The 13,129-nt window shown below is 38.9% G+C and overlaps 1 protein-coding gene across 4 annotated transcripts in view; it reads left to right on the plus strand.

Annotated features, from left to right (window-relative positions):
* The window catches only part of LOC126379783 (protein NDRG3-like), a 67,321-nt gene that overhangs the window by 47,548 nt on the left and 6,644 nt on the right, over window positions 1-13,129 (plus strand). For all 4 annotated transcript variants that reach the window (XM_050028660.1, XM_050028659.1, XM_050028661.1 and 1 more), the window contains 5 exons: window positions 3,946-4,087; window positions 5,168-5,314; window positions 8,367-8,513; window positions 11,686-11,784; window positions 11,968-12,052. In XM_050028660.1, the coding sequence (XP_049884617.1) occupies window positions 3,946-4,087; window positions 5,168-5,314; window positions 8,367-8,513; window positions 11,686-11,784; window positions 11,968-12,052 (620 nt within the window). The remainder of the gene's footprint in view (window positions 1-3,945; window positions 4,088-5,167; window positions 5,315-8,366; window positions 8,514-11,685; window positions 11,785-11,967; window positions 12,053-13,129) is intronic.

Genomic DNA, 13,129 nt, shown 5'->3' on the forward strand with positions numbered 1-13,129 from the left:
ATCGTTCTAGTAAATCTTAGAAAAGCCACTGAAGTGTTATTGTCTGCTAGCAATGAAAAACGAGACTAGTGGAGGTTTCAGTCACATCCTTCACTGCTATGTAAGTAACTCACACGGGTAAGTCAATGCACTTGCGGCACCTACACTGCCTCATAATAAAGTACTCAAAAACCAATAACCACCCAACCAATATAATTATAACTCATTGTTTGACAGATTTCGTTTCGAAATAAATTCGCTCTTTCGTCGGCTTACATTGATTAACTTATGCCCATTTGTGATACCCACTGAAAAGAGTAATTTATAACGAAAAATAACCTAGTTTTAAAAAAGCACATTTTCCCTACAGAAACGCAGCGCAGTGTCTGGAACGCGTCAAATGTCTCAGTCTCACAAGTGCGTAGTGCAGTTCTTGGGGTTATAATGTATAAATATTTGTATGAAAACCGACCTAGTATTTAAGTGCAACAAGTCGAATAAAAATCTTTACAAGTGAGTAAATGTTACATATTGTCAAAACTAAAAAATTTTCGACCCGACTAAGCAGCGGGAAGAAAAGGCAGGAGTATTATCTTTATCTTAATTTTAGTTGCGTATATACTCTTCCAAGAGACGATCCTACCTGTAGGTATGTTACTGCCTTCTTACTGCCCCACATTCTTCAATGTTTCGGCTTGACTGCACTCTATGACGTAATAGCAAAATAAATCAATGCCAAAGCGTTATAGAGAACATACCTATGTCCTAAAAGAATGTTTGGTTATGGTTTACAAAAAATATGGCTACTTACTACTAGTAACAAAACAGTTTGTTTTGTAATAAGTTATCAAAATTTATTATTTGTTAACTTAAACCTGATTTGTTACTGGAAATACAAAGTTGTGTGGACACTTTTTTTAAACAACAGCCAAACATATTTTTCGTTGATTCCTGCAGCTACATTAACGTGGAAATAAATAATGCGCTTTGCTCTGACGACGTGCTCTGCTCGTATGATGACCGATTATTAGCGTCTGACATCGATCGGTGAAATCTAGTTAACAACCTCCGCTCGAATGTTGCAGACACAAATTCTGGGCCAGGCGAAGTATCAAAAACTACGAATACACAGTTTTTAGGTCAAAGAATTCCGTGCCTGCGTTTATTTGCGCGGTAATCTGGGACCATGTGCTTTGTTGCATACCAGTACATGTTGCATACCATGTTTAGTAATTATGTGGTCGACACGCATGATAAAGAAGAAAATCTGTTCTGCGGGGTTAAAAAGGCTACAACGAAACAATTCATCTAAAAAAGCAATATTGCTATTTGACATTTGTTTGCATTGCGCGCTTACTTTTATATATGCGCAAATGTCAAATTGCATTATTGCTTTTTTATATGAATTGCTTCGATGTGGCCTTTTTAACCCCCTTCCTTATTAATCGTTACATCGTAATACCTAATAATTAATAAGAGTGGATCCCCTTGCAACGTTAGTAATTCGAAAGCTTTATGCTGTTCAGCTAAAAAACTAAGTATTTTTATAGAAGTTGTTTTGTTTAGTCAAAACAATAATAACTTTACGTTATTACTTTACGTTGCGTTAGCAACTTTTAACAAGGACGTCTACTCAATGATTAGGCTGTTCTCCACGGGAATATTCATTCATGGATAGAAGCTAAATAGTTAATAACTCTATAATAACGCCGTAGGTTAACCGTTACATGGTATAACCTCTATAAATAGCTTCAGTATCCTAAACATTTCAAAACTCAATACTGTCGATACTAACGTCGACTTTTTATCTGCGTCATGTCGAAAGTAGGGCAGATTGAAATAGCGCCTAGAAAAGTTAAAAAACAGTGGTGGTTTTCTCTATAAGGGTAGGTGAATAAACTGCATTAATGGGCTGACGGCGGGACAGACCGGCGCCAACTCCGCGCATGACAACGCGTGTCACCTACTGCTTTACGATTTATCACCTCACCCACGGGAACACAGGTAGGTACAGGTAGGTCTGTACCTACCCACGGGAACCTGTGTTCCCGTGGGTAGGTACAGACCTACCCTGCTAATTTATATTCTGAAAGAGGAAGTTAGCATAAAAACAACAACAACAAATATAAATATATCAACATTGCAATTGCGCTCGGGTTTCGGTCTATCAGCGGTTTGGAAATTAAAATCTTAAAAACAGAGAGTTACTTTTGCATTTATATCATTACTGTGGATAAGAAGAATAAAGCCCTAGACCAGTTTTCGGTAATAGTCCTAGATGGGTACTGACGACGTCTCTCGTCAGCAGTCGTCGTCTTCGTATTAGCGTCAATACGTAACCCCTATCGAACGTTTTGGTATCGTTTGTAAGGCAGAATGGATTCGGCGGCGTCTGGTTCCGTACCGCAGTGTTACGTAACCCCCGCTCGATATAGTCTGTACTAGCACGGGCGAACACACGCTTGCTGGGTTGCCCCTTGGTGAGCAATTGCCGACCCTATTGTCTGGGGCATAATACTTGGCTGGTTGTCTGGAGTCGTACGCTGGCGGCGCGGTGGCTGGCGAGCTACGTCACGACGTCTGGCCATGCCGGCTCGTGTCCTACGGGACTTCAGGGCTCACTGTCCGGAAAATTGTTTTGTTGCGCCTTGTATCTGGCATTTTCCTCTTAGTGAGCCATGATAGTTTATGTCGGAACAAATTCCGAATCCGACCTTTTCGCCAACGCCGCCACTTGGCTCAAGTTCGAAAACATTTTTTACTGTTACCCACTAACTAAAACTCTGACCAATTTTTATTTTATTTTTATTTATTTACATTTCACGACATTCAAGTGTAGAAGCGCTAATAACCAAACTTAATATAGTCATAATTTTGGGTCGCGCTACTAAGAATTTCCAAAGGTTTAAAATCTCGAAAGTAGAGAAATGTCTCACTACTAGAAAGTGCAAATTTTTACCATGATGATTACGATAATAGACGCGATTAAAGTATAATTATAATATTAGAGAAAATCCACCGCAGTCTTATGTAACAGTGTTCGCTGTAGCATGGTTGTAGCGAGTTGACATTATGGTATAACAATTTCTACAGTTTTTCCGTCCTTTACGAAACGTAACATACAGATATATTCGTAAGAATTTTGTATTTCCACATTTTCCTCTTCTTACGTTCGGGCTGTGAAGATGCCTTGCATATTTTAGATATGCTTTTTAGAAGAACTTGTTGAACCTTTTTTTTTTCTTTAAAGCCTTTTGTGAATAAAACTTGTATTAAGTTGTGGAATATGGCAGATATTTTTCCACGAAATATTCAACATAACAAAACATTCCATCACGTCTGTATAAGGGGTAGGCAGAGGTGTATAGTATTATATACACCCACTCCTCACCAACTATGTTCACTCATGAAATATTCTACCTGTGACAAAACTAAAATGCTACGTGTGTAATGTGTATTTTTTGTATTGAAAATCCATAACGCGACCATGAATCCATGACGAGACCTATCCCTTTGCGAACCCTTTGAGAATATTCTCGCCAAGCACGCTATGTGGCAATAAGTGGAATGTCTCAAAGGACCTGAATCACAAAGAATAGTGCTGACGTTACAGGAAGTTATTTGATTTTATTTTAAAACTTATTGTATAATACGCAAAAGTACCTTATTTATTAAAGCTGAATCCATTTGATTGGATTCAGCTCACGTCACAATGTAAACGAATGTAAATTTATATTTTTATTTTCTGCATTTTCCGATAATTATATATTCTTCTGCTATTTGGTTTAAAACTTTTGTATTTAAATTTTAAAACTGTAACTACTCTAGAATAAAACCAATTCATTTAGATCATGAACGAAATACGTTTTGAAAATATTTTTTTTTTTTTTTCATATATTATTTTGCCGATATCTCAAGCTCCAAATCCCACCTGATATTGTATTAATTATTGTTGTTCTGTTGCAGCTACATCTACCCTACGATGGACGAGCTGGCTAACCAGATTAACTACGTGATGGGCCACTTCGGCTTCCGCACATTTATAGGGTTCGGCGTTGGCGCCGGCGCCAACATCCTCGCCCGCTTCGCTCTTGCGCACCCGCAAAAGGTAAGAACAAAAAATAAACCATCGTTGTAGATAATAAAGAATAAATATTATGAATAATTTGAAGTGGAAGTATGATGAGATTTCGCTGTAGATAACATACCATCACATAAAATAAACTCACTACTATATTTCAATTAGGGTATACAGAGGTACATCCATAGCAATATGAACTACCCACACCTCACCGAGCTTCCTGTTAGACCAACGTGATAGGTGGTGGGCCGTCTATAATGGTCGAGCCAACTGTGTTGGTATATTTATTATAACGATAATCTAGAGTAGGTAGATTTTTATGTAGTCAGTTAAATTACTTATGTTTAGTGCATATAAGTTCAAAAACGTGTTACTGTTTCGCGAGTTCAGCACCTTATATTAATCAAATAATAAGACGGTAACAATTAAAAAAAAATTTGCACTATAACTGGGATATAAAAATCCTGATTACGCAAATTTAGTGAGTGTCAGCTGTAAAAGGTAAACGGGAGCGAGTGTCGCAGATTATGTGTTATTCCTTCGAAACCAGGCCAACTGCATAGACACGACTCAAATTGTCGTTGGAATGAAGCGGATTTGGATTAAGACCCGAACGCCTGAACTGTTAGTTTGCAACGGCTTCTCTACGCCATGGTACTTATCATTTTACACGCACCGAGTTGTGCATACATGCGCAGTTACTCGGTGTTCCTATGTTGAGAAGCTCTACAAATACATTGGCATTAAATTGTAGAACAAACTGTCAACGTCTATCTCCATTTATTAATTGCTGATTGTTACTGCTGATAAAGTACCTACTAACTATTTCGATAGTATCATTGAAGCATAGAGAAAAATAAAATTGTAGGTGTTTTCATCAGGTTCCATAATTCGGACCGAAAGGCGTTCGCTTCATTTGTTTGAACACACGAACGCCTTTCAATAGTCGACTCGTGCTTCAAATCCGAGAATCAGATGAAAAGCCTGAAATTTATTGTCGCTCTTAGCATAAGTTTGTTTGCTTAATGTACCTTTTACCAAGTTGTCTTTTAGATTAAATATTGTGCAGTAAAATATGTAGTGAGTAATGTACTTGTGGACGACCAGGTGGACGCCCTGACCCTGATCAACTGCACGTCCGAGCAGGCGGGCTGGCTGGAGTGGATGTCGCAGAAAATGAACAGCCGCTCGCTGCGCGCACGCGGGCTCACACAGACCGTGCTCGACTACCTCATGTGGCACCACCTCGGCAGGGTCAGTATCAACTACGCACTACACACCCTTCTAAAATTCTATGCGAATCCTTATACATAAGCTAATTGTAATCTCCTCCGTAAAATTTCGTGAAACATCCGATTCCGTAATTTCATTGTACATCCTTGTGGTTTATTAGAAAGAGGAAGGTCTTGGCGAAGTACTCGCAACCGCTGAGCATGTATGAAGGTTTTGATATAAGTGGATGAAGCGAAAATTGTTATTTATATAGTATGTAAGTTCCTTTGCGAATTTCAACACTTTATTGTGCATATACATTTGTCTTTTTTCTCTTTTATTTAAACGCCCAGCGAAATGTGTGCTAATAAATAATGCTTTTTGTGAATGTATTTGTATTCCTCTATTTGCACTGTTGTTCAAATGGCTGTAACTCTGCGTATGTACTCATAGTTTTGTTCGAAATATTGAGATAATAACTCCGGCTATTTGACAAAAATATGGAACAGATATTTTGCAGCCACGAGAATAGAAAGAAATATGCAGAATCTATCTTATTAGTGGTATTAATTTGACTCAACTTGTTTCCATGCATTGTCAGTTATATTTAAATTATTGTACGTTGATACTTTCTTTACTTATATTTATATACAATTTTCTTTATTTATATTTTTTATCAAATAAAAAAACGGAAAGGGAGCGAAGGGGGGAGGGGAGGTTTTGAGGGCAGGCCTGTGCTTATTATTTATTCGTAGGCCTGTGCCCATCGGTGGGACGTACATAGGTTGTTTATGTTATGTTATATTTTTTTATACTTACTGCGGAACGGAAGGCGATTGGGGTAACCACCGTTCAACACGCCCTATCTATGGAGTAATGAGGGCGATTAATCCACCGGCAAGAGCGCAGCTCTTAAATAAAGAGAGAGATATTTTTTATCAATCAATAATTAACTTTAAAGAACTAGTCAACTATTCACTTCATAAATTTCGTGAAACATCCGATTCCATAATTTGATTGTACATCCTCGTAGTTTATTATTTTATATCATGTACTAACTACTTCAACATTTGTTTAATACTTAAAGTGTGTGATCAAAACCTCCCGACTCTCAAATTATAACTTGCTTGCTGATTAAAACGAATCCGAATTCCTTTGTGATCAAAAGCGGCCACTGTTAATATTATAAAAGCCTTCCATTAATAATACAATTTGACGTACAGTCATTACATTACGCCATTGACTATTCACAGTTATCCAGAATGTAGTCTGTAACTTTTTCATAGATTCAACGTCAATTCTAGACTCTTTTTATCGTATATCTTATAATTATTATTTTTTTTTTAGATTTGGCCTGGTTACATAGACCTTTGGGCCAATCGTATATCTTATGTACTACTACAGATATACATAAGATGACGCATATTTGCAGTTGGGGTAGTCAGAGATCACCGAAATTCCACTTAATTCGATCCTGACAGAGTTCTTTTTATAAAGAGATGCCGCGGAAACATAGCCGGTGGGACTGAAATATGCACAAATCGATAATATTATATGAGGCCATGATTGTATTATTAAACTTTCCACATCATTCATTGTTTCTTGGGTATCGCCCAACCGACGGGTAAATTAAATATCTTGGTGTGACCGCTTCACACGCCGACGTGAGTTAACAGGCGACACGCGTACTCGTGTAATTTAGTGCTGATGCCATATGTACCTTGTTTTTATAATCTGTGATTCTGATACACCACTTTCGCTACTTCCACTCTAATCAAAGTCTTCATGCGTGGTTTCCAGTTAGAATACGTACGCTTGATCTTGCCTTTCTGTAAAACATTCTGTATTTGATCATGGTATGTTCGCCCAGGCCTTCCTCCTCCGACTGTACCACTTACAACCCCAGCATACCTTATTCGTGAGTCTACTTTCATTCTTTCTCTTTACATGTCCGAACCATCTAAGCACACAACATCACACTCCCTTATCACACTATACCTTATTCACTCGCACTCTTCAACGGTCTCATTTTCACTGCATTTATTCTATTCTCATGTTTCTTCTGCCGAACTGAACATTCACCGCTGTATGTACAACAGTGTCGGAACTAGCACACTCCGATGCACAGCCCGACGGGCCTTTTTAGACACTTTCTCGCTGCTCATAAAGGCATGCAGAGCCCCATTCACTTCGTTATCGCCATTCACTCTTTTCTCAATACCTCCCTCACACTTCACACTTCTTGTCAATATTGACGCTAAATATAAAAAGTCATTCAATGTTCCACCTTCTCACATGTAGTCAGAATATTACATTCCGTTATATTCTCGTCCCTCCAACCATCCAATCCAACTTTCAGTTATTGCTTTTATAACTAGTAGCAACAAAGCGCTGTCTATTGTTGGTATTGTTTTTCTATTATATTACAAGGTTGTTCGTTAGCACCTGATAGGCAAGTTTGCTATTCGTATTTACGTTTTAATTACATATATACATGCGACAATTGCGACGCTATAAAGCAAAGCGACATTTAACATTTAAAGTATGTAATACTAAGCGGCGTATCTACTGATCTATATTGGTATAGAATAAAGAATAATACTACGTATGGGTATGGTACGATACGATAACTCCGCGCCGCATCAATTCGTATCGGGCGAGCTAGATTTACCTCACCCCCTCTCGGTCTTACTTTATTCTTATTAGCTGTAAACCGCTAAAGAGTAAGGTGGAGCATTCGCGGATTGTCTCTCTCCCTAGCTCTTGCGCACTGTCCTAGTTTTGGATGGATTGTCAGGGGCTAGAAACTCACACAAATATTAAATCTAATTTTTTGTACGTAAATCTCATTCGCTATATTGCGTAGCGAACGCTTTTATCATAGCCCTGAAAACGAGTTCGTTCGATTCTCTACTCAATAGAAGAGCTTGGTTTTGCTAGCTCCCACTGTAAGCGGCTGATAAGAAAATATATATCTTAGTGTCAATTGGAGATAATTCATACTTAGAGCTCGGGTTTACGTATTTTGAATGAGGATTCAATAAATCCATTATTATGCGTATGCGAGAATGACGTCGAGTTTGTTTGTCCGCAGTACCCCGAGAGCCGCAACTACGACCTGGCGCAGGTGTACCGCATGTACTTCTCGCGCCACCTGAACCCGACCAACCTGGTGCTCTTCATGGAGTCCTACGCGCGCCGCACCGACCTCGGCATCTCTCGCGAGGCCGAAACCATCAGGGTAACTGCCACCTTCATTCTAAACACTTGATCTTTTCTAATTTTATAGACCATTATATGGGAGATGGGCTGATGACCTTAAACTATACGGTTCGACATATCCGTTTATATTTAGTACCAAAGCACTCTTTATACGTATGGTAGGGACCATAGGATATTATTACTCTATTTTGTAATAAAGTAACTGGATGTCGCAAGCCATATAAACTGATGTGTGGAAATAAGTGCCATCTAGTGACGGTGCGTTGAAACATTATAAACACTTTAAGGCCCTGACGACAGACTATCCGTGACGCACTTTTTAGTCTGTGAAAATATAACCTATGCAATTATATGCTACTGCATATACTAGTGCGTTACTACGCACACGACGCGCAAAAAGGTCCGGCGCGTTACTGCATATAATTGCATAGGTTATATTTTCACAGACTAAAAAGTGCGTCACGGATAGTCTGTCGTCTGCGCAGGGCCTAACGGTTACTAGAAATGGTCGCCACGGCGCTGCATTTGCGCGCATTTAGTCGCAACTTTCCCAATATATAGAGGGACCCTCTGTTTTATATAGTACGAGTATGTTACTAAGTTCATGGTCCTAGGTACAAGGGTGGCTGCAAATTGTCTTCTGTTGACTTGTGGCTATGGTCATTAGGGATTATAGTCTTAAGTTTATGGAAGTATCTGAAAAAACAATTCTGATATTTGACACTTGTTTGACATAACGTGATTTAACTTATGAGTCAAATAGGAGAATTACTTATCAAATAAAATGCTTAACGTGGGATTTTTAGATTCCCTTTCGATAAAGTACTAAGAAACACTAAAATTTAAACATAGACTCAAAAAGCACCATGTCAGAATGGAACTTACTGTGACTCGTCTTTACAGATATTGTCTTCAACAAGAAGAGACCCATACACCTCATTTGCAGCTGTGAGGGTCTCACTATTGTGTATATACTTCTACTGAAGCCGGCTAATAAGCCTTTCTATAGTTTGTTTTTTTAAGCATGTAGATGATTATATTCTTTAAATAGAACAACGATGTACTTATTAGGATTATTTGTATTGTATATACCTATGAGCATACCCCCTCCGGTTGATTGAGGGGAGGCCTGTGCCCAGCAGTGGGACGTATATAGGCAGTTTATGTTTATGTATATACCTATGAATAAAATGGACAAGGGCTCCTTTCCCCTTATCTTTATTAATCAGAGCTATATATAATACTGGCTTTTACCCGCGACTTCGTCCGCGTGGACGGATTTTCCCGCTAATTCCCGTTCCCGTGGGAATTTCGGGAATTCCTTTCTTAGTGCACCTCTACGGTACCTAGGCTACGTCCCTTCCAAATTTCAAGTGCCTACGTTTAGCCGTTTAGGCTGTTCGTTGATATGTCAGTCAGTCAGTTTCTCCTTTTATATACACTTCTCATCAAAAAAATCGAAACACCTTGCAAGTTTACGTTTTGTCAGGATTATTAGAAAAATGTGTACATTTAGGAATAAATGTTAAATGTCGTTTAATAGTGAGTAATATGAGCTTATCAAATCTTAATGTTAATGTTCTAAATTTAAATGAATTTTTCATAGGTTTCGTATTTTGTTAAATGAGTCATTTTTATTCCGTATGGAGTATAAAGGAAATGGATAAAACAACACACGTAAATGAAAAAAAAGCTAAAAAACGTTTATTTAATAACTTGTATTCCCTCCCCGAGCTCTAATTACTGCTTCCATACGGTTCTTCATCGATCGGATGAGAGTCCCGATCACATGCTGTGGTATATTGTCCCATTCCTCTTGGATTGCATCTTGCAGCTGGCTAAGTGTTTCTGGGGCAGGATCTCTTGCTCGAATTCGTCTCTTTAATTCATCCCACAGATGTTCAATGGGATTCATGTCCGGGCTTCGTGCTGGCCATTCCATAATAGAGATATCGACTTCGTTAAGATAATCTCGTACGACGCCCATGTGCATAGGGCATCACATGAGGCTCGAGACACTCTTCGACGTACCGATGACAGTTTAGTGCAGGCAGACGTGGCCCAGACACGAAAGCAAGCTCTGTCTTACCGTCGGCGCTGATTCCTCCCCAAACCGTCCACGAACCGCCACCATAGCTGACCTTTTCTTCAATGCAGCATTGTGCATAGCGTTCTCCGTCTCTTCTGTAGACCTTGTTCCTTCCGTCGTTACCATACAGCATAACTTTACACTCATCAGAAAAGAGAACTTTGCTCCACTGTAGGTATGACCAATTTAGGTGCTCACGTGCAAAGTTAAGGCGCGCTCTTCGATGGTCTGCAGTTAATTTCGGCCCATTTGCTGGCTTATGCGGTACCAGTCCACGATCCTTCAACCTTCTTCTAATTGTAGAGTCACTTACAGCCACCCTTCGTACAACACGAAGCCGCTGCTGCAGTTGAAAAGCGTTAAGGCGTCGATTTCTTAAAGAAGTTGTTACAATAAATCGATCATCTCGCTCAGAAGTGACCCGATTCCTGCCAGATCCTGAACGGCGCGTGAACAAACCAGTCTCCCGATAACGTTTATAGACTCTATGAACAGATGACAGGCTTAGATGCAGTCTTGCAGCCACAACACGCTGACTAAGGCCAGAATCCAGCAATGCCACAACTTGGGCGGCTTCTGTGGGCGAAGTATCCATACGTTTTAGAAAAAAAAACCTTTTTTCAGACGTCCCAAAGTCACAGTATTGAAATAAAAAACAAAAAGTTTAAGGATAGGCGCCAATTTTTAGTTTTTAAACGCTAAATGTACTCCAACCCTAAACACACATTTGTCTCAAAACAGTGATTCATTTCGTTTATAAGATAAACAAATGAAATTCTAATTTTGAATTTAGAATTTTCGCTTATTACTGTAATGGCCAAACTGCCAGCTATACATTTATGTATTTTTTTTCATCGTATGAATTCTTTTTGTGTTAAATTCGGACAGAAACAATGAAAACGGAAGTGTTTCGATTTTTTTGATGAGAAGTGTATTTAGATAATGTCATGAAGGGTCAGTGGGTCTAACCGTAGATATTAGAAAGTGGCCTAACACAGATTTGTGAATGCGTCAGACCATGGAAAGTGTACTTTTTGGCAAATGGTGCAATAAACAGAGCCGCAATAAATTAAAAAAATAATAAAAAGTGTTCTTTTTCTAGGTGCCGGTGCTGAATGTAACAGGCGCTCTGTCCCCGCACGTCGATGACACGGTCAAGATGAATGGCCGCCTCAACCCGAACAACTCTACTTGGATGAAGGTACATGATTCTTCTTGGGTTCACCACGGGGCCAAGGGCTTCCGACATGGCTCATGCATCGACTACTTTTTTACGTTCTTACAAATGGCTTGTAAATGCCTTATTTTCGCGAAAAATTTTGTTTTTGTAGCTTATCGGTGGTTAGGAAAACTGTATTATAGAGAATAACTATTATTATTTTAGATTTCGGACTGCGCTATGGTACACGAGGAGCAACCTGCCAAGATCTCGGAAGCTTTCCGTTTGTTTCTGCAAGGCGAGGGATACGGTAAGTAGGCCCCCAACTTACACGCTTACGATCCATACTCTCTATATACTACTACATATTTAATACTACGATTATAATATAAGTAGTAACTGTCGATCGATTGTTTCTTCCAACAGTATAATCATTATTACTCAAACGGGAGATGCAATTTTGATAACTTTATACTACACCTACGTACCCGGAAAGTGCCTTCTTCCATTTTCGAAAAAGCGGTAGAAAGTACGGCATTTCTGTCGTACGCATAAGCGAGAAGAAAAATGTACGCAGTCTAACACTGACCGCTCGCGTTCTTCATTTAGGGTATTCGGGAAACTATCTAGTCTATTTAGCGTATTTTAGCAGAATTTACTAATTTTCTTACTGAGTAAACTTAGTGTTAGGGCGTGTAGAGCTTATCTTGGCTCTAAATCATATCGATGGCTACATTTTACACTATATGGGTGATGGGAGCCCGCGTGGTGGTTTAAGGCCCAATCTCCCCATCCATCCAAAGGGAAAGCCCGTGCCCCAGCAATGGGGACATTAATGGGCTGGTGATGATAATGATGACGGGGGCGCCCGCGTGGTGTCGACCGGTTGTACTTATTTAAAACATTGAAAAATAATATTATAATTAAAAATGACAATCTGCCGGGACTCGCCTTTTTTGTAGCTGTATCATAAATTATAATAATAACAAAAATAATAACATAGCTATAATATATACAAAAATGTCAGGTATTTTCCTTGTAGGTGTAGTCTAAAGCACCACGTATATCACTCGAGAGAAAGTACGATTCCCAACTCATGTGTATTAAGGCCCTCGGCGAGTTGGTAATCGGTCACTTTATTCCATCGGTGAACAATAAATGTACTATTATATGCTTAAAAAAACTCGTGTAGATTATTAAGATTTGTTATCAACGTTTATTACGTAAGAAGATGTTTTATTAAGGAAAATATTTCTTCAGATAAAAGTATAAGTGGGACAATAAGTGAGATAATAAGCACGATTTGTCGCTATGCCAAAATAAAGCCCTAAAATGTATTTTTTTTTAATGAATAATATTCAGCCATATGATTAATGTTAATATGTAA

This window comes from Pectinophora gossypiella, chromosome Z (assembly GCF_024362695.1).
Source record: "Pectinophora gossypiella chromosome Z, ilPecGoss1.1, whole genome shotgun sequence".
Taxonomy (NCBI): Eukaryota; Metazoa; Arthropoda; class Insecta; order Lepidoptera; family Gelechiidae; genus Pectinophora; species Pectinophora gossypiella.